Source organism: Malaclemys terrapin, chromosome 23 (genome assembly GCF_027887155.1).
Source record: "Malaclemys terrapin pileata isolate rMalTer1 chromosome 23, rMalTer1.hap1, whole genome shotgun sequence".
In the NCBI taxonomy this organism is placed as follows: Eukaryota; Metazoa; Chordata; order Testudines; family Emydidae; genus Malaclemys; species Malaclemys terrapin.
In genome coordinates, this window is record NC_071527.1 from 9,488,542 (window position 1) to 9,508,206 (window position 19,665).

The following is a 19,665-nucleotide window of genomic DNA, read 5'->3' on the forward strand; positions in this document are numbered from 1 at the left end:
TGGGATAGAGCAGCCAGGCTGGGCTCCTCCCCAAACTCCCCACAGCCAGAGGCTGCCGCCTGCCCCAGAATCTGGAGGAGCCTGGGTTGAGCTCGGAAGCCAGATGAGCTGCAGGTTCTGCCTCGGGGCTCAGCTCCCGCTGACCTGCTTGTGGCAACGGCACTGACACCAGTGTGTGCGCAGCAGGCTGCATGTTACACCTGCCTGGCTCTGGTACAAGTGAGGCACTAGGTGCCAGACAATGGAGAAGGGGGGGAATGGGCCTGGCGCAGAGCAGGGCAGACAGAGGGGGCAGGTGCTGACTGCCCGGGGATGGACTCTGTCCAACCGAGGACATCACTGGGGGCACCCTAATAGCCTTCCTGCGTGTCCATGTTATACTCACTCCCGTCTGGTCCAGCATGGTTGCCCTCCTGAGACTCCAGCCTGGTCTTGGCCTGGGCAAGGGGGCAGGTCCCCCCGGGGCTGTGGCTGGGGTCTGTGTTACCGTGGTGGCAGCACCCGGGGCTGTGTGGCTCCTGGCTCCCCAGGCTGGCATCCTCCTCCTCCGCCTGCTGTTTGCACAGGTGGTGCTCCACCATCATCTGGAGCTCTGCAGGAGAGAGAAAGGCCGGGGGTGAGCAACGCGCGGGGGCTTGGGGCTAAAGGGGGAACTCCTGGCCCACGTGGGTAATCAGACACTTGGACACATGCCCAGTGTCTCTCCAATGGGGGGCACAGTACATCCAGTGCTGGGTCACCCCAGGTCAGCCTGATCCTGACAGCCCCCAGGCCTTTCCCCAGTGCTAAGCCATGCCGGTCAGAGCCGGTGCTGATCTGTCTGTGCCCGTCTCCAGCACTGAGTCACTCTTTGCCCATTCCCAGTGCTGATCCTCTCCCCCCCGGTGCCTGTCCCTGGCACTGAGTTGCCCCGGATCAGACCTGGTGCGGATCCCCTGATGGCGACTGGGTGTGAGCAGGGTGAGATGGCAAGATGATTTTAACCCCTATGTCCTGTCTATCAGGACAGTGGCAGTAGCTCTGTGGTCCATGAGTCTAGGCCCCAGCGGGACCGTGCCCCTGAACAAGTACAGGATCAGCCCAGCAGAGGGAGAGACACAGCAGGGTGAGGCCAGTACACAGCCAGGTTCTCAGCAGAGGTGAAGATGAGAGGGACAGGGCATGAGGTGGAGAGAGGCAATGAGCTGTGGAAAAGGTTCTTGTGCCAACAATGGCTGGGCCCTGCCAAGGGACAGAGGAGGCTGATTCCTGGTGATGGGAGGGCGGGCAGTAGAGAGAGATGACTGGTGAAAAGTGACAGAGATTCTAACCCCAGGGCCCCAGGCGAGGGAGGGCAAAGCAGGGGGGTGTTAGAAACAAAGACGACAGTCCAGTCCTGAGATGGACATGGAAGAGGAGCTGGAGTCCCATGTGCTGGGAGGCAGCAGGGAGGACATTGAGGGCAACTGCAGCAGCCAAGGCTCTGAAGGGAGCAAAGTCCGTGACCAGGTGGGGAGGGGTGGGGATGGGGCCATGCAGATCCCCTGCTGCTCTGCTGGCTGCAATTGGTGAGGTGCTCACTGCGGATGGACTGGGAAGGTCTAAGTCAGGGAAGGCTCCGGGCTCTGCAAGTCCCTTCTTGATTTATCCTTTCTACAGCACCTTTCACCTGGAGATCCTCACAGGAATCCGATCACCCTGCACACACTGAAATGCACCCACCTTTGGGGTGGAGCACAGCAGCTGTTCAACAGCCTCACTGCACTGCGACACAACCATGTAGGAAGGAGGTGAAGAACAAAAGCCAGAGGGTGGATTAATTGTAGCCGTGTTTGAGGCAAAACGCCAGAGCTTCACCCCCCAAGAACAACACCAGGGCATCTGCACCCCCCACCAACACAGGTTCAGAGAGCAGAGCGCCCCCTATGGCATCACCAACCCCACTTCTTCTGCAGCACCTGAGCTCCCCTTGGGCACCCATCCGAGATCAGGCTATACCTAGTACTGTTTAGCTTGCAAGCTCAGAGCACATACTTAGCTCACGCCTTCTTTTCTTATACTGCTAGCAACACAATTATTCATTTAAAAATAACTCCACCGACATGTTAGCTGCTGCATCATCAACCGTGGAGTGGAACTGGGACACACCATCAAGCCACATGGCTACTCAGTTTAGCAACCCAGTGTGCTTAAAAAGTGTTCAAAATGGGTCCAAGCCCAGCTCACAGCTCCACACATCTCAAGCTGGAGGGGATGGGCGATGACCTGGATACCCACACCCACAGCCACTTCCCAGACCTTCAAGTGACCCCATCTTTAGAATGGGGGAAGGCACGCTGGCCTGTGAGCACAGTAGCAGCCTGGAGTGAAATGGGCAGGACTCCCCTGCATTATATAACACCAACTGCTCGCTGGCTGGTAAATGTCAGGAAGGGAACAGGGCTGTTCTTTCCCTGTGTGCAGAATGAATACAAGCAAGCGCCTATTCTCTCCAGAGGCCCCTAGTGCCAGATGTTGGCTGGTATGAACATGGGACAAGACTGGGGGAGGACAAAGGGGGCAGTTGGCAGGGAAATGGAGCAAGGCTCAGAGGGAGAGGGAGGGAATGTGAGATGGAAGACGGGGTGGATGAAGGAAGCATGAGAGGACAGAAGCATTTCCCAGAGAGAAGCAGGCATGAGATGTGCCCGCTGCATGTCCTCGTGCCTCCCAACAGCAGCGGGAAGTGGAGGGCGTGCCACGGTACCTTTCATGGTGGGGGTGGTGCGGGGGACCTTCTTCCTCTGTCTGGGCGACATGGACAGACCTGGCTGCAAAGAGAGGGAAGGCCAGGTCACAACAGGATACTGCACGGCACTAGAGCAACCAGAGCTAGAGGCACCAGCGGCTGCGTTGGTAGTTTGCTGTGGAGTGGGGCTGGCATCCAGCAGGCTCAGAACAGACCACACTGCCCCTCCTGCCCCCCACAACACAGGTCCCAGGGTGCTTTTGGTCAGGATGGCGCAATGCCTGCTGGAACCTGCCCACATTCTCATGTTCAGTCTGGGAGGGTGGCACAGGGAGAGGGATGTGTGGGCAGTGAGGTCTCACCACCTGGATCCCAATGGAGCAATGAGCAGCTGGCAGCCCTGCTATAGCTAAGGGGCCCCAGACATCGGCTGATTACAATGAATCAAGAGCAGTGCTGGTATCCTGTACGTCCCCCTCCTCCAGCCCCAAGTGCACCCCCAGACACCCCACAACCTACTGCACACAGAGGTGCACATGCACGCTCACTCCCCCACCCCTTTGGAAGAGCTTTGGTGAGGGAGCCTGTGGAGTGGCTAGGAGGGCTGGGGGCTGCCTGCAGATGGGACTGGAGGCTGATGGGGGCACCTCCTGGGTGTGGCTCATTTCACTGTCACAGCTGGGACATACGGGGGACTGGTTACAGATTTCATATAAATCCTTCCTGGAGCTCAGAGAGAACCAAGATTCCTTCCCGACACCCGAGCACACAGTCTGTCTGCTTCCACAGCCCTCACCCATCCACAGCCCCCACCCCCGCACATGCCCACTCCCCCACAGCTAGGCACATGCACATTCACACACCACACACAGCCTCCCACATTTCCTTTACCCCTGCCCCCACACACGGTCTCTCCTGCCTGCTAGCTCAGGTCTGGAGTTGCCCGGGGGAGCTGGGTCCTGGGAGTAGCCCAATGGCCTCTCCTCGTCCGTGCTCCCTACACCACTGTTCTCCAAGAATGGCAGGCTCTTGGCCCACTGGGCCCAGGGATCAGGCTAGGCTGAGCCGACTGACAGAACCGCTCTGCCCTGCTGCTCTGGGCTGACCAGGAACATGAGACTCAGGTATGTTCCTGCTAGGAAATGCAAGGCATGCAGGAGTCCTACCACACTGGGTGCCCGTGTACAGGCCTGCCAGCCCCTTCCAAACCACAGAGGAGGGTGCGTGAGACAAGGAGGCACCTACCTTCAGCAATGGGTTGGGGAGCCGGTCCTCGTCGATTTCTGTGGGGCGGAGGGGGCATGTGGAAATGGGGAGAAAAAGAATGGGGGGGGGGAGAGAAAAGGAGCAACAGGTTAATAGAGAGAAGACTCCAGGAACTGATCACATCCAGGTGGATGCTCAGGAGCAGATCCAGCTTTGGGGATCATCATCAGCTGCTTTATAACACACTGCATTCAAACCATTAACCCTCTCCCCGCCGACCATACAAATCCTTTGTATTTCCATAGTGTCCCTGCCCGGCTGGGGATCTCAAAACAGTTTTTTTTCACTTACTTAATTGGTCTCTCAGAGTTGGTAAGACAACTCCCACCTGTTCATGCTCTCTCTGTGTGTGTATATATTTAAACAAATAACAAAATCATCCAAAGCCCAAGATTTGGTGGTGATGGGGGACTTCAACTATCTGGATATATGTTGGGAAAATAACACAGCAGGGCACAGACTATCCAACAAATTCTTGGACTGCATTGCAGACAACTTTTTATTTCAGAAGGTTGAAAAAGCTACTAGGGGGGAAGCTGTTCTAGACTTGATATTAACAAATAGGGAGGAACTGGTTGAGAATTTGAAAGTAGAAGGCAGCTTGGGTGAAAGTGATCATGAAATCACAGAGTTTGCAATTCTAAGGAAGGGTAGAAGGGAGAACAGCAAAATAGAGACAATGGATTTCAGGAAGGTGGATTTTGGTAAGCTCAGAGAGCTGATAGGTAAGGTCCCATGGGAATCAAGACTGAGGGGAAAAACAACTGAGGAGAGTTGGCAGTTTTTCAAAGGGACACTATTAAGGGCCCAAAAGCAAGTTATTCCGCTGGTTAGGAAAGATAGAAAATATGGCAAAAGACCACCTTGGCTTAACCACGAGATCTTGCATGATCTAAAAAATAAAAAGGAGTCATATAAAAAATGGAAACTAGGACAGATTACAAAGGATGAATATAGGCAAACAACACAGGAATGCAGGGGCAAGATTAGAAAGGCAAAGGCACAAAATGAGCTCAAACTAGCTATGGGAATAAAGGGAAACAAGAAGACTTTTTATCAATACATTAGAAGCAAGAGGAAGACCAAAGACAGGGTAGGTCCACTGCTTAGTGAAGAGGGAGAAACAGTAACAGGAAACTTGGAAATGGCAGAGATGCTTAATGACTTCTTTGTTTCGGTCTTCACCAAGAAGTCTGAAGGAATGCCTAACATAGTGAATGCTAATGGAAAGGGGGTAGGTTTAGCAGATAAAATAAAAAAAGAACAAGTTAAAAATCACTTAGAAAAGTTAGATGCCTGCAAGTCACCAGGGCCTGATGAAATGCATCCTAGAATACTCAAGGAGCTAATAGAGGAGGTATCTGAGCCATTAGCTATTATCTTTGGAAAATCATGGGAGACGGGAGAGATTCCAGAAGACTGGAAAAGGGCAAATATAGTGCCCATCTATAAAAAGGGAAATAAAAACGACCCAGGAAACTACAGACCAGTTAGTTTAACTTCTGTGCCAGGGAAGATAATGGAGCAAGTAATTAAGGAAATCATCTGCAAACACTTGGAAGGTGGTAAGGTGATAGGGAACAGCCAGCATGGATTTGTAAAGAACAAATCATGTCAAACCAATCTGATAGCTTTCTTCGATAGGATAACGAGTCTTGTGGATAAGGGAGAAGCTGTGGATGTGGTATACCTAGACTTTAGTAAGACATTTGATACAGTCTCGCATGATATTCTTATCGATAAACTAGGCAAATACAATTTAGATGGGGCTACTATAAGGTGGGTGCATAACTGGCTGGATAACCGTACTCAGAGAGTTGTTATTAATGGTTCCCAATCCTGCTGGAAAGGCATAACGAGTGGGGTTCCGCAGGGGTCTGTTTTGGGACCGGCTCTGTTCAATATCTTCATTAACGACTTAGATATTGGCATAGAAAGTATGCTTATTAAGTTTGCGGATGATACCAAACTGGGAGGGATTGCAACTGCTTTGGAGGACAGGGTCATAATTCAAAATTATCTGGACAAATTGGAGAAATGGTCTGAGTTAAACAGGATGAAGTTTAACAAAGACAAATGCAAAGTGCTCCACTTAGGAAGGAAAAATCAATTTCACACATACAGAATGGGAAGAGACTGTCTAGGAAGGAGTACAGCAGAAAGGGATCTAGGGGTTATAGTGGACCACAAGCTAAATATGAGTCAACAGTGTGATGCTGTTGCAAAAAAAGCAAACATGATTCTGGGATGTATTAACAGGTGTGCTGTGAGCAAGACACGAGAAGTCATTCTTCCGCTCTACTCTGCTCTGGTTAGGCCTCAGCTGGAGTATTGTGTCCAGTTCTGGGCACCGCATTTAAGAAAGATGTGGAGAAATTGGAAAGGGTCCAGAGAAGAGCAACAAGAATGATTAAAGGTCTTGAGAACATGACCTATGAAGGAAGGCTGAAAGAATTGGGTTTGTTTAGTTTGGAAAAGAGAAGACTGAGAGGGGACATGATAGCAGTTTTCAGATATTTAAAAGGTTGTCATAAGGAGGAGGGAGAAAACTTGTTCACCTTAGCCTCTAAGGATAGAACAAGAAGCAATGGGCTTAAACTGCAGCAAGGGAGGTCTAGGTTGGACATTAGGAAAAAGTTCCTAACTGTCAGGGTGGTTAAACACTGGAATAAATTGCCTAAGGAGGTTGTGGAATCTCCATCTCTGGAGATATTTAAGAGTAGGTTAGATAAATGTCTATCAGGGATGGTCTAAACAGTATTTGGTCCTGCCATGCGGGCAGGGGACTGGACTCGATGACCTCTCGAGGTCCCTTCCAGTCCTAGAATCTATGAATCAATATATGTTCCATTCTATGCATCCGAAGAAATGGGCTGTAGCCCATGAAAGCTTATGCTCTAATAAATTTGTTAGTCTCTAAGGTGCCACAAGTACTCCTGTTCTTTTTGCAGAAATATGGATTAACTTCATTGCAGCACCCAACGAGTGAGGGGGCAGGTCAGAGGGCTCAACCCTGGGTCTACAGAGGGGGAAACAGCTGGGCTATTTGCTCAGACACTCTTCCTACCCCATCAAGCAGCCAGAGGCTGGGCCAGACTGACCACGCCCCTCATGTGTCATTCCCACCTATGCAAAGTGGGTGCAAAACACCACCCATTCAGCACGGCAGCACTTTGTGCCCACTTAGAATCATAGAATCGTAGAAGATTTGGGTTGGAAGAGACCTCAGGAGGTCATCTAGTCCAATCCCCTGCTCAAAGCAGCACGAACCCCAACTGAATCAACCGAGCCAGGGCTTTGTCAAGCTGGGTCTTAAAAACCTCTAAGAATGGAGATTCCACCACCTCCCTGGGTAACCCATTCCAGTGCTTCCCCACCCTCCTAGTGAAATAGTGTTTCCTAATATCCAACCTAAACCTCCCCCACCGCAACTTGAGACCATTGCTTCTTGTTCTGTCATCTGCCACCACTGAGAACTGGGCTGGGCAGCAGCGGGTCATGTAGGGTGACCAGATGTCCCGATTTTATAGGGACAGTCCCGTTTTTTTGGTCTTTTTCTTATATAGGCTCCTATTACTCCCCACCTCCGTCCTGATTTTTCACATTTGCTATCTGGTCACCCTAGCCGGTCATGCCCTGGCCAGGAGTCTCAGTTTATTGCTGGTGAATGCATTGGCTCAGTCCCAGGGAGCATGCTGGCTCCTAGCACCCAGCAATGGAGTCTCTGTGCCAGGGCACCACAGCCTATGCTGGCATGGGACACACGGCACAGCAGGCCTGATGCTGCCGGACTCACCCTGACCCACACTGAGGCAGCTCCAGTTGCTGATGATTTGCAGCAGCGTTGCTGAGATCAGGATCAGGCCCAGCCTGCTTGGTTTATTTGTTCCCCGTTTTTCCCTGGTGAGGTCAGAGCCTGTAGAGCCGAGTCCCTGCTGGGCAGCCTGGGTGAGTGGCCCCCTCTCCTCCCAGGCACAGGGACAGCGTGGGGACAGCATTAGCCTCCCAGAGCGCGCGCGCGTGTGTGTGTGTGTGTGTGTGTGTGCGCTCTCTTTGTACAGAGAGCCTATGGAATGGGTGTATTTGTGGGTGGTGGTCTGTGTGGGGTGTGTACAGAGTGTGTGTGGAGAGCATGTATCTGCACAGCAGGGGAGGGTGTGTGTATGTGTGAGATTCCATGGGCTCTCTGCCTGTGTCTCTCCACCTCCCGCCAGGACCGAGCTGGGATGCTGTCGCCATGACAATATCTGCTCCAACAGACTAAAAAAATCCCCCAGTTTTAAAACACTTTCCCACTCAGCAATGAGTACTCCACCCGTAGCATCTCGGTTGCCTGGGAAACAAAAGAGGGTGTTGCCATGGTAACCAGAATTTCACTGAGAGGCTGCAGGAGCTTGTGGTCCTCAGGAGGGTCCTCAATGGAGTCAGGGTCGGTGGGTATCATAGGCCAAGGGAGGCTAAATTTCCCCTAATCTAGACTGTGGCCCCGCCCACGCTCCCCCCTCACCCGGCTCCGAAGCTGGCAGAGGCTCAGCTCCTGCCCCAGCCTGGAGCTAGGGGTTTGTCTCGCAGCTGGGCCTGGCGCAGGCTGGGGCGGCTTGGGCCAGACCTGGGGTCAGGCTGGCCGGAGCGACTGGAGCAGGCAGGCCAGGAGAGGGGGAGGGGCTCTGGCCAAGGATGTGTGTGTGAGAGGGGAGCTCAGTAGGGCCTCAGTTGGAAAAGATGGCAGACTAGCCTCCCCGAAGGGGGGTTTCACCTGCTGCCCATGAATAGAGCCCTTGGTCCTCTCCCCTTCCTATACCTCTGAAGCGCTGGGGTAAAGAAAGAAAGAACATTGTTATGACATTGTAGCAATGGTGGATTCTCCATCATGGGCAATTTTCAAATCCAGATTGGATTGTTGTCTAAAAGTTCTCCTTTTAGGGATTAATTCACAGCAGGTCTCTGGCCTGTGCTGTACAGGAGGCCAGACTAGATGATCACAATGGCCCCTAATGTCTCAGGGTTTGTCTACACTTAAAATGCTACAGCAGCACAGCAGCACAGCTGCACCGCTGTAGTGCTTCAGTGTTGACATTACCTAGGGTGACGGGAGAAGCCCTCCTCCTCCCTGAGAGATGGTACCTAGGTTGACAGTTAAACCAATTTAATTTTCTAGTGCAGACCAGACGTCAGTAAGAGGGACCTCTAGTAAGGCAATGCTGTTTGATTTTCTCATACCTAATCTGGACAAAGTACAGTGTGAGATGGAAGGCAAATACACTAGGCTCAGCAAACTGGGCCTCATATTAGATGCCACACAGTACAGGCTGGTCCTCTCTGGCTGTGTCTACACTAGGCTAATTGTCAGAGGACACCAGCATTTTAACCACTGTGATGCAGGTCTTGGTGACAAGGTGGGAATAACGTGGCTGAGCCACTAGCACCTCCACCAGGTGGGGTTGCCCCAGGAGGGGTTTTCCAAACAGGCCTATGGCCAGGGCCGTAGAAATATTGCTGAAGAGCCTGCCAATAGACAAGTAAATCAGCTGTTACATGGGGGATTTGGGGAGCTTGACCTCTCTCCCATAATTAGAATAATAGAGTCATAGGGTTAGAATCAAGGGTCATGTAGTCTAACCCCCTGCTAAGATGCAGGATTTGTTGTGTGTAAACCATCACAGACACATGGCTCCAGCCTCCTTTTGAAACCTCCAGTGAAGGAACTTCCACAACCTCTCAGGGAATCTGTTCCACGGTCCTATTGTTCTTACAGTACAGTTTTCCTGAGATTAAATCTATATCTGCTATGCTGTAGTTTAAATCCATCGCCTCTTGTCCTGCCCTGTGGCAAGAAAGAACAACTTTTCACCATTTTTTTATGGCAGCCATTCAAATATACAAGAAGACCACTATCATGTCCCCCTCTTAATCTCCTCTTTTCCAAACTAAATATACCCAGTAGCTTCAGCCTTTGCTCATATGGCTGGCGTTCCATCCCTTTCGTCATCTTTGCTGCTCGCCTCTGGATCTTTTCCAGTTTCTCTACATTCTGTCTATACAGTAGTGACCAAAACTGGACACAGTACTCCAGCTGAGGCCTAACCAGCGCCGAGTAGAGTGGTACTATCGCCTCCCGTGACCTGCATGCTATGCCTCTGTTAATGCACCTAAAATTGCATTTGCTTTTTTTGCAACAGCATCGAGTTGCTGATTCATGTTGAGGTTGTAATCCACCACTACTCCCAGATCCTTTTCAGCAGTGCGGCTGTGTCACGGAGTATTGGGGGACTCAGGGCCCTGCACCCCCGGCTTCCTGCGATTCACCATGACTCTCAGCCAGCCAGTAAAGCAGAAGGTTTATTTGGATGACAGGAATACAGTCCAAGACAGGTCTTGCAGGCACAGACAACAGGGCCCCCCTCAGTTAGGTCCATCTTGGGGTCCCAGGGCATCCCAGCCTCCCCCACTCTGGGAGGTCAGAGCCATCTCTGCCTCCCAGCCATCTCTCCAGCCTGCTTCCAACACTCTGCCTTCAGCAACCCCTCCCACAGCCTTTGTTCAGTTTCCCGGGCCAAGGTGTCACCTCGCCTCCAACCCCTTCCGGGGTTCTCATGTTACACGCTCAGGTATTCTCCTTCGGGCAGTCTCCCATCCCCCAATGCAGACTATCCTAGCCACACTCCCCTGTCAGCATTCACAGACCACAGTAAGAACAGTCCCAGTTCGTCACATCTCTCCCCCCTTCGAGACCGAACTGAGCAGGGTCACTTTAGCCAGTGACCCGGGGAAGTTCGAACCTACCCCCGTTCCCATGGATGCCCCCGCATCCCTCCCATTCCTTGGTGAGAATTACACCAGGCCCCTCCAGTTTCACGCCCCCCCTTAGGTCGGGGGTGCTTGATGGCACTCGCAGTTCGCATGTGGGAAGGTTTATGCGGCCTGTGCCCTTTTCCCACCCCAATACCCCTGGGGTTCCAACTGGGCTGTGGTCTTCTCCCAGCACTCCAGTCTGGAGGTCTGTGCTTTGGGCTCTCTTGGTTCAGAGCCGCCCTTTTAACCTTGGCCACCCTCCGGAAAGGATCCTCTATGCTGGGCAAGGGTCCTAAAGCTGTTTTCCCCTTGTCCCGGGCCTTCTTCCCCCTCTGACAGGGGTCACAGGATCTGCAGTACTGTCGGACAGTAACAAAGATCCCAGGCCAGTAAAAGCTCCGTAGCAGCCTCTGCTGGGTACGCCAGGTTCCCTGGTGCCCTGAGAGGGGAATGTCATGGGCCCGGCACAGCAGCTGGCGGCGATACTTCTGGGGTACCACCAGCTGCCTCCTGATCCCCCCTGACTCCATTTTCCCTGGGGGAGCCCATTCTTGGTACAGGAACCCCTTCTCCCACAGGAACCTTTTCCAGCCACCTCGTCCCATGGTCTGTACCGCATTGAGGTCGGCCAGGTCCCTTATCTTCCGCAAGGAGGGATCTCTCTGCAACTCGGCCTGGAACTCAGCAGCTGGGACAGGGATGGCCACCTGCTCTTTCTCGCCGGCTGGGTCTGAAGCTGCCGCCTCCCTGAGCCGTGTCCCTGGGCGTTCCCTCCCCACCAGGTTAGGGTCCTGCGCCTCAGGCAAGGCACCCTCCCCAAGGTCAGGGCGCAGTGCACCTCGCCGGCTCTGACTGCGGGTCACAACCAGTGCCCTTTGGGGGTTGCTTGGCCAGTCCTCCAGGTCCCCCCCATCAACACCTCAGTGGGAAAATACGGGTGTACCCCCACATCCTTGGGGCCCTCCTTGGCCCCCCACTTCAGGTGTACCCTTGCCACAGGCACTTTGACTGGTGTCCCGCCCACCCCCGTCAGGGTCAGGTAGGTGTTGGGCACCACCTGATCTGGGGCCACCACCTCGGGCCGGGCCAGCGTCACCTCTGCGCCCGTATCCCAGTATCCATTGACCTTCCTTCCATCCACCTCCAGGGGAACAAGGTACTCTCTCCGGAGGGACAGCCCCACGCCTACCGTATAAACCAAAAACCATGAGTCTGGAGCATCCAGCCCCTCAGAGGAGCTGGCCTGGAGCTCTCCTCCCTCCTTAGCAGGTGGTACTCTGCCAGCCCCCCTTCCCTGGGAATGCTGCCTCTCGCCGGGCTGGGTCTCTACCCAGTCAACCCTCTGTGGGTTCGGTCTGCTCAGTCTGTCCCTGAGCCTGGGGCACTGGGCCTGTATGTGGCCTTTCTGGCCACAGTGGTAGCAGCCCATGTCCCATGGGTCCCCTTGAGTGGGTCGGATGGTCCTGACGCCGGATGTTCCCCTTTGATGGGGTTTTTCTGTATTTTCCCACGGGGAGGTCCCATGGTGACTCTCTCTCTGCGTTGTGGTGGGACTGTTCCTTTGGGACTCCTCCCTGTTATCTCCTGACCAGCTCTTTACAAACTCATCGGCCAGCCGGCCTGCATGTCGCGGGTTCTCTGGCTTTCTGTCCACCAACCACAGCCTCAGGTCGGATGGGCACCGCTCATACAGTTGCTCCAGTACCAGCAGTTTGACCAGGTCCTCCTTCGTCTGGGCCCCATCAGCCTACTTGCTGGCGTATCCTTCCATGCGGACGGCTAGTTGCAGATATGAGATCTCAGGGGTTTTATCCTGACTCCGGAACCTTTCCCGGTACATCTCAGGAGTCAGCCCAAACTCATGTAGCAGGGCCTTTTTGAATAGTTCGTAGTCCCCTTTCTCTGCCTCTTCCAGTTGGCGGTACAATGCCATGGCTTTGGGGTCCAGTAAGGTGGTAAGGACCCGGAGTCTGTCCACGGGATCAACCCGGTGCAGCTCGCAGGCCGTCTCAAAGGCATCCAGGAAGTCATCCATGTCCTCCCACTCCTTGCGTGGGGCCAGGATGCACTTATCAAAGCTCCGTGCAGTCCTGGGTCCCCCCTCACTCACCGCAGCCGGGGGTTCGCTGCCCTTCAGTCTCGCCAGTTCCAGTTCATGCTGACGCTGTCTCTCTTCACGCTGTCTCTGTCTCTCTTCATGCTGTCTCTGTAGTTCACAATCCTCCAGCTCTCTCAGTTTTAGCTCTTTCTCCCATTCCAGCCAATTCCGCTCCACGGATGCCGAACGTCGCCGGGAGGATCCTCTGCTGGCCGGCGAGCTTCGCCGGGAGGATCCCCTGATGGCCGGGGGGGTCACGGTGCCCTCGGTATTTGCTGGGCTCCTCCCCACCCTTCCCCTAGGCATAGGAAGGAGGGGTCTCGGGAAGCCCTCAGCAGCCGGCTGACCACTCCCAGCTGGGACAGACACTGGTGCCTGCGCTGCATTTGCCAGGCTGCTTCCCTGAGACACAGGGATCAGTTCATTCGCGTGATCTCCCGCCTCCAGCTGGGCAATGAGCTGTTCTTTGGTGAGCCTCACACTGCGCAGCCCCCTCTGCTTGCACAGCTCCACCAGGTCGCTCTTAAGCCGCTTGGCATACATCTTCCTGCTGGCCACTCACCGGCCTGTGTGCTCACAGCTCCCCACAGTTCCCAGGGGGACCCCTAGTGTGCCAGCCCTTCTCGAGGTCACCACCTCTCTGCCAGGGTCGAGCTGCAGACTCCTCCGCCCCTGGGACCACTCGCTGCGATCCCCCCGGGGGACCCTGTTACTGCAAAAGTCCTTCTCGCTGGTCACACACTCCCAGGGGTAATAACTGTCTCTCTCTCACTCTTCAGCATGCCTGGTCCCCGTCAATCCCCCTTCGTTTTACTGCTCCCCAGTCACTTACTGCAGGAAGCGCCGTCCACGGGGTGCAGTAGATCCCACCTCTGCCACCAGTTGTCACGGAGTATTGGGCGACTCAGGGCCCTGCACCCCCGGCTTCCTGCGATTCACCATGACTCTCAGCCAGCCAGTAAAGCAGAAGGTTTATTTGGATGACAGGAATACAGTCCAAGACAGGTCTTGCAGGCACAGACAACAGGGCCCCCCTCAGTTAGGTCCATCTTGGGGTCCCAGGACATCCCAGCCCCCCCCCTTGGGAGGTCAGAGCCATCTCTGCCTCCCAGCCATCTCTCCAGCCCGCTTCCAACACTCTGCCTTCAGCGACCCCTCCCACAGCCTTTGTTCAGTTTCCCGGGCCAAGGTGTCACCTGGCCTCCAACCCCTTCCTGGGTTCTCATGTTACACGCTCAGGTATTCTCCTTCGGGCAGTCTCCCATCCCCCAATGCAGACTATCCTAGCCACACTCCCCTGTCAGCATTCACAGACCACAGTAAGAACAGTCCCAGTTCGTCACAGGCTGCCAACCCGTTCTCTATTTGCGCGCTTGTTTCCTCCCCACCCCCAAGTCTAGCACCTTACATTTGTCTTTGTTGAATTTGATTTTGTTGATTTTCTTGTCTATAGCTCAGTTCTCCACTTTATTAAGATCTCTCTGAATTTTAGTTCTATCCTCCAAAGTATTGGCAACCCCTGTGCAGTAGCGTAGCTGGGCGGGGGGTCGGGGGGTCGGGGGGTCGGGGGAGGGTGGGGGGTATAGGTGGAGTGGCCACTGAGCACAAGTGGCGCCTTTTTAATTTTTTGGCGCCTTTTTAATTTTTACTCTGAACGGGGGGGCGGATATAAAAAAAGATGCCACCCGCTGCGGCGCTTGTACTCACCGGGTGGCGCTCCGGGTCTTCGGCAGCACTTCGGCGGCGGATCCTTCACTCGCTCCGGGTCTTCAGCGGCATTTTGGTGGCAGGTCCTTCAGTGCCGCCGAAGACCCGGAGCGCCGCCTGGTGAGTACAAGCGCCACAGCGGGTGGCGCCTTTTCTTATGTCCGTCCCCCCCTGTTCTCTCCACCTAGCTATGCCACTGCCCCTGTGACACACTCTACCTCAGAATGACACAATGTAACCCTCATATTCATCATTCATATATGGTTGTGATATTTCGTACAAAGCATGCCATGTAAGGCATCATATGAAAAGTCATGATCTGCTAGAACCCACTGTTCTGTCCAAATGTGTATATCATTAGTATGTATGAAGTTATGAGATTGTGCTGTATGGCTGTTACTGAAATAGGCTGTCAGTCTGCTAGTGACATACAAAGGGTCCCTGCCCAGGTGGGTGTTTGTTGACCGTCCATTAATCAACTGTGTGACTCAATTATGCAAGCATCACACAATGGGAACTGCTCGATCACTGTGACTTGGCAAAGCCCACCAGGACATGCCTGGGCTAGTGTCTGCCAGATATATGGGCCAAAGGTATCAAACAAGGGACAATAGCACCATGTCTTGGCTTTTTTCCTCCCCACCTACGCTGGAAACTACCAGAACGCCAAGAAGACGAAGCTCATCTGAGGAGACGGTCCAGGCTTCAGTGGGGTGAGAACATTACTTGATCTAAATACTGCCTAGTGGAATAAGGCTTAAGATTTAGACGGTGCACTTATCTTTTATTTTCTTTGGCAACCATCTCTGTCCTTTGATGCCTACCACTTATAATTATGTAAAATCTATCCTTCAGTAGTTAATAAACTTGTTTTATATTTTACCTAAAACTGTATTTTGCTTGAAGTGCTTAGAAAACCGCAGCTCAGATACAAAAGCTGGTGCATATCCTCTCCACATTGAGGGAGGGGTGGACTGGGTTACAAACTTACACTGGCTTCTGATCTGGGCAAGATGGTACAGCTCAGGGGTGCAAGGTCAGGGAGCTGAGGGGAAATGGCTGGTGCCTTTCTCTGTGTGATTGATGAGAGGCTTTGTGTGCCTTCATGCAATCTAGCTGGGTGTGGGGCTCCACATGCTGTTGTACTGAGTGGTAACAGCGCCTGGAGGGGTTTGCTGCTTGTCACTAGCAAAGCATTGTGTGAGACAGCCCAGGCTGGAGAGTTAAGGGGCACAGCGGTACTCTAGTTCCAGGTTGTACCCCAGGGAACCTGTCATCCCCCCCCCCCCGCAGCTTTGTGTCATCTGCAGACTTGATCAGTATGCTTTCTATAGCTACAATCGGGTCATTAATAAAGATGTAAAACAACACCAGTCCCAGAACAGATCCCTGTGGAACCCCACTTGAGACCTCCCTCCAATCTGACATCATAGTTACTCTTTGTTTGCAGTTAACTAATTATGTATCCACTTAATGGTAGTTCTGTTGAGCCCGCATTTCTCTAGCTTACTTATCAGAAGATCATGGGGGGCTTTGTCCAAAGCATTGCTGAAGTCCAGGTATGATCTAACAAACCAGTTACTCTCTCAAAGAAAGAAATCATGCTGGTTTGGCATGATTTGTTCTTGGTAAATCCATGATTGCTGCTGGTGATTACCCCTTCATCATCCAGGTATTTGCAAATTGAATGTTTTATACATAGGGCCCTACCAAATTCACAGTCCATTTTGGTCAATTTCACGGTCATAGGATTTGAAAAATTGTAAATTTAATGATTTCAGCTATTTAAACCTGAAATTTCACAGTGTTGTAATTGTAGGGGTCCTGACCCAAGAAGGAGTTGTGGGGTGGTCACAAGGTTATTGTGTGTGTGTGTGGGGGGGGGGGTTGCGGTACTGCTACTCTTACTTCTGCACTGCTGCTGGCAGCGGATCCACCTTCAGAAGCAGTGCAGAAGTAAGGATGGCATGGTATGGTATTGCCACCTTTACTTCTGCGCTGCTGCTGGCGGGGCACTGCCTTCAGAGCTGGGCACCCGGCCAACCGCCGCTACTCTCCAGCCACCCAGCTCTGAAGGCAGTGCATAAATAAGGGTGGCAATATCACAATCCCCCTAAAATAACCTTGCAACCCCCCTGCAACTCCCTTTTGGGTCAGGACCCCCAATTTGAGAAATGCTGGTCTCCCCTGTGAAATCTGTATAGTATAGGGTAAAGCACATAAAAGACCAGATTTCACCAGGGGAGACCAGATTTCACGGTCTGTGATGCATTTTTCATGGCCGAAAATTGGTAGGGCCCTATTTATACATTGCTGCAGTAGCTTCCCAGGTAACAAGTCAGACTGACTGGTCTATAGTTCCCTGGCTCCTCCTTTCCCCCCTTTTAAAGATGAGCACTAGGTTAGCCCTTCTCCAGTCATCCAGGACCTCTCCTGTCATCCATGAGTTTGTAAATATTATTGCCAGTGGCTTCAGCTAATTCCTTCAGTAACCTGGGCTGAATAGCATCTGGCCCCACTGATCTGAATTCATTCAAACTGGTCAGAAGACCTCTGATGTGTTCTTTTCTTATCCTGATTTGCACCCCTTCCCCTGTATTGTCCATGGTAACTTCGCTAGTCGTCTGGTCGCATGTTACCTGGGCACCTGCCCAGAAGGCCATGTGAAATCACCCACAATGAATTGTTGTTTGGAGCAGTGCCGGGGATTCTGGGATTAACATGATTGAGTGCAGCATGGGATGTAATAGCAAGTCCATTACTGTAATAGAATCCTAAACTCTATTATACTGTTCAGCCACTAGGCGGTGCTGTGTGTAACCTAACTTATTTAACCTAACCTCAGCCATACATCGCGGAGCATTGAATAGACTAATAGTGCACACATCTGGTGTGTATCTTGCTCAGAAGGAAGCTCTGTGACCGGACCGTGTCTGGTACAGGAGCATGACATGGCGTCAGAAATACATTAAGAACAGAAACAGAAGGGAAACAGCAACAAAAGTTGGAAACAGAAGGAACAAAGCAACAAAGGTTGCAGGATCTCATCAAAGTGCCACTCTTCAATGCCCCAGAGAACTTCAGCTTTGACAAACCTTCAGAATGGACAGACTGAACACAATATTTTGCAAGATTTTGCATTGCTACCAAGTTCCACAGTGAAACGGAAGATATTCAGGTATTTTCTTTGTTTATGCTATTGGGCAGCAGGCAAATCCTTTGACTTTACTGAAGACAGTCACAAAGATGACTATGAAAGGGTTCTGGCTATGTCTGATGCATATTTTATACCTCAGAGAAATGTGGTTTATGAAAGAGCATGTTTTCATCTGAGAAATGCTGAATGTTTTATAAGAGCTCTCTCTCTCTTTTATAAGAGACCGGGTTAACACATAAAAATCTTTCACAGAAGCTACAGTTGAAAACAGACTTAACCCACATTAGCCACAATTGATTAGAGAGGCTGAAATAAGCTGTATAGACAGCCAACAAAATCCTACAGCGGGAAGATCCATCCTTGCTCTTCTAAGTTACAGATCAACACCAATAGTGGCTACTGGATATAGTCCATCACAACTCCTGATGGGAAGACAGCTCAGAACTATTGTTCCAACTTTGGAACAGAAACTATCTTGAAAGTGGCCAGACATGAAGACAGTAGTCAAATCTGATAAAAAGGCAAAAAGACCCTAAAAACACTTTTACAACAGATGTCACTCAGAGAACAGCTGGGTCCTGTGTTTGTGTCAAATTGGATGCAGAAAAAGGATGGATAGCTCCAGCTATTGTAAAGAAAAAGAATTCATCACCCAGATCATATGTGATCAAGACCAACAGTGGAGAGTTCAACAGAAACTATTGTCATCTACAGTTTGTTCCTCAGCAAGATCAACAGAGCAAACTCTACAGATGGCGGATGCAGAAGAAGTAGACGCAAGGATTCCAAACTGAACATAACCAGTCATTGCAATTAATGGACAGCCAGATGAGCAAGCTGTTATGCATTTGGGTCATGTAATTAGAAAATCACTATGATTCAGAGGCACTTAACAGACTGATACATGCTGAGCTTCAAAGATAGCATGGTTGTGTAAACTTTGTAAATGGCAGGAATGTAGAACTGTAAAGGTGGGGGGGGTGGCATTGTATGTCAATAATGAGGTAAACTGTAAAGAAATAATAACTGATGGAATGGATAAGACAGAGTCTGTCTGGGCAATACTCACACTGGGTAAAAGAACTACTAGAGCCTCCCCTGGGATAGTGCTTGGGGTGTGGTTTTACCAAAGGCAGATCGTGCCAAACCAATCTGATCTCCTTCTTTGAGAAACTAACAGACTTATTAGATAAGGGAAATGCGGTGGACCTAATATACCTCGATTTCAGTAAAGCGTTTGATACGGTACCGCACGAGGAATTATTGGTTACATTGGAAAAGATGGGGATCGATATGAAAATCCAGAGGTGGATAAGGAACTGGTTAATGGGGAGACTGCAGCGGGTCAAACTGAAAGGTGAACTGTCAGGTTGGAGGGAGGTCACCAGTGGAGTTCCTCAAGGTTCGGTTTTGGGTCCCATTTTATTTAATCTATTTATTACTGACCTCGGAACCAAATGTAGGAGTGGGCTGATAAAGCTTGCGGATGACACAAAGTTGGGAGGTATTGCTAATACGGAGGAGGATCGGGATATTCTGCAGGGAGACTTGAATGACCTTGTAAATTGGAGTAACAGAAATAGGATGAAATTTAATAGTGAAAAGTGTAAGGTGATGCATTTAGGAATGACTAACAAGAATTTTAGTTACAAGCTGGGGACGCATTGGTTGGAAGTAACGGAGGAGGAGAAAGACCTTGGAGTCCTGGTAGACCGCAGGATGACTATGAGTCGGCAATGTGACGTAGCAGTGAAAAAAGCCAATGTGGTCTTGGGATGCATTAGGTGAGGTATATCTAGTAGGGATAAGGAGGTGCTGCTTCCGTTGTACAAGGCACTGGTGAGACCTCATTTGGAGTACTGTGTGCAGTTCTGGTTTCCCATGTTTAAAAAGGATGAACTCAAACTGGAACAGGTACAGAGAAGGGCCACTAGGATG

At 51.6% G+C, this 19,665-nt stretch overlaps 1 protein-coding gene across 2 annotated transcripts in view; it reads right to left on the reverse strand.

Moving 5' to 3' along the window:
* Positions 1–19,665, reverse strand: part of PPP1R1A (protein phosphatase 1 regulatory inhibitor subunit 1A) — a 76,303-nt gene that overhangs the window by 13,185 nt on the left and 43,453 nt on the right. For both annotated transcript variants that reach the window (XM_054013210.1, XM_054013209.1), the window contains exons 3-5: positions 3,953–3,990; positions 2,726–2,789; positions 386–592 (exon numbers count right to left, since the gene is read on the reverse strand). In XM_054013210.1, coding sequence (XP_053869185.1) covers positions 386–592; positions 2,726–2,789; positions 3,953–3,990 — 309 coding nt within the window. The remainder of the gene's footprint in view (positions 1–385; positions 593–2,725; positions 2,790–3,952; positions 3,991–19,665) is intronic.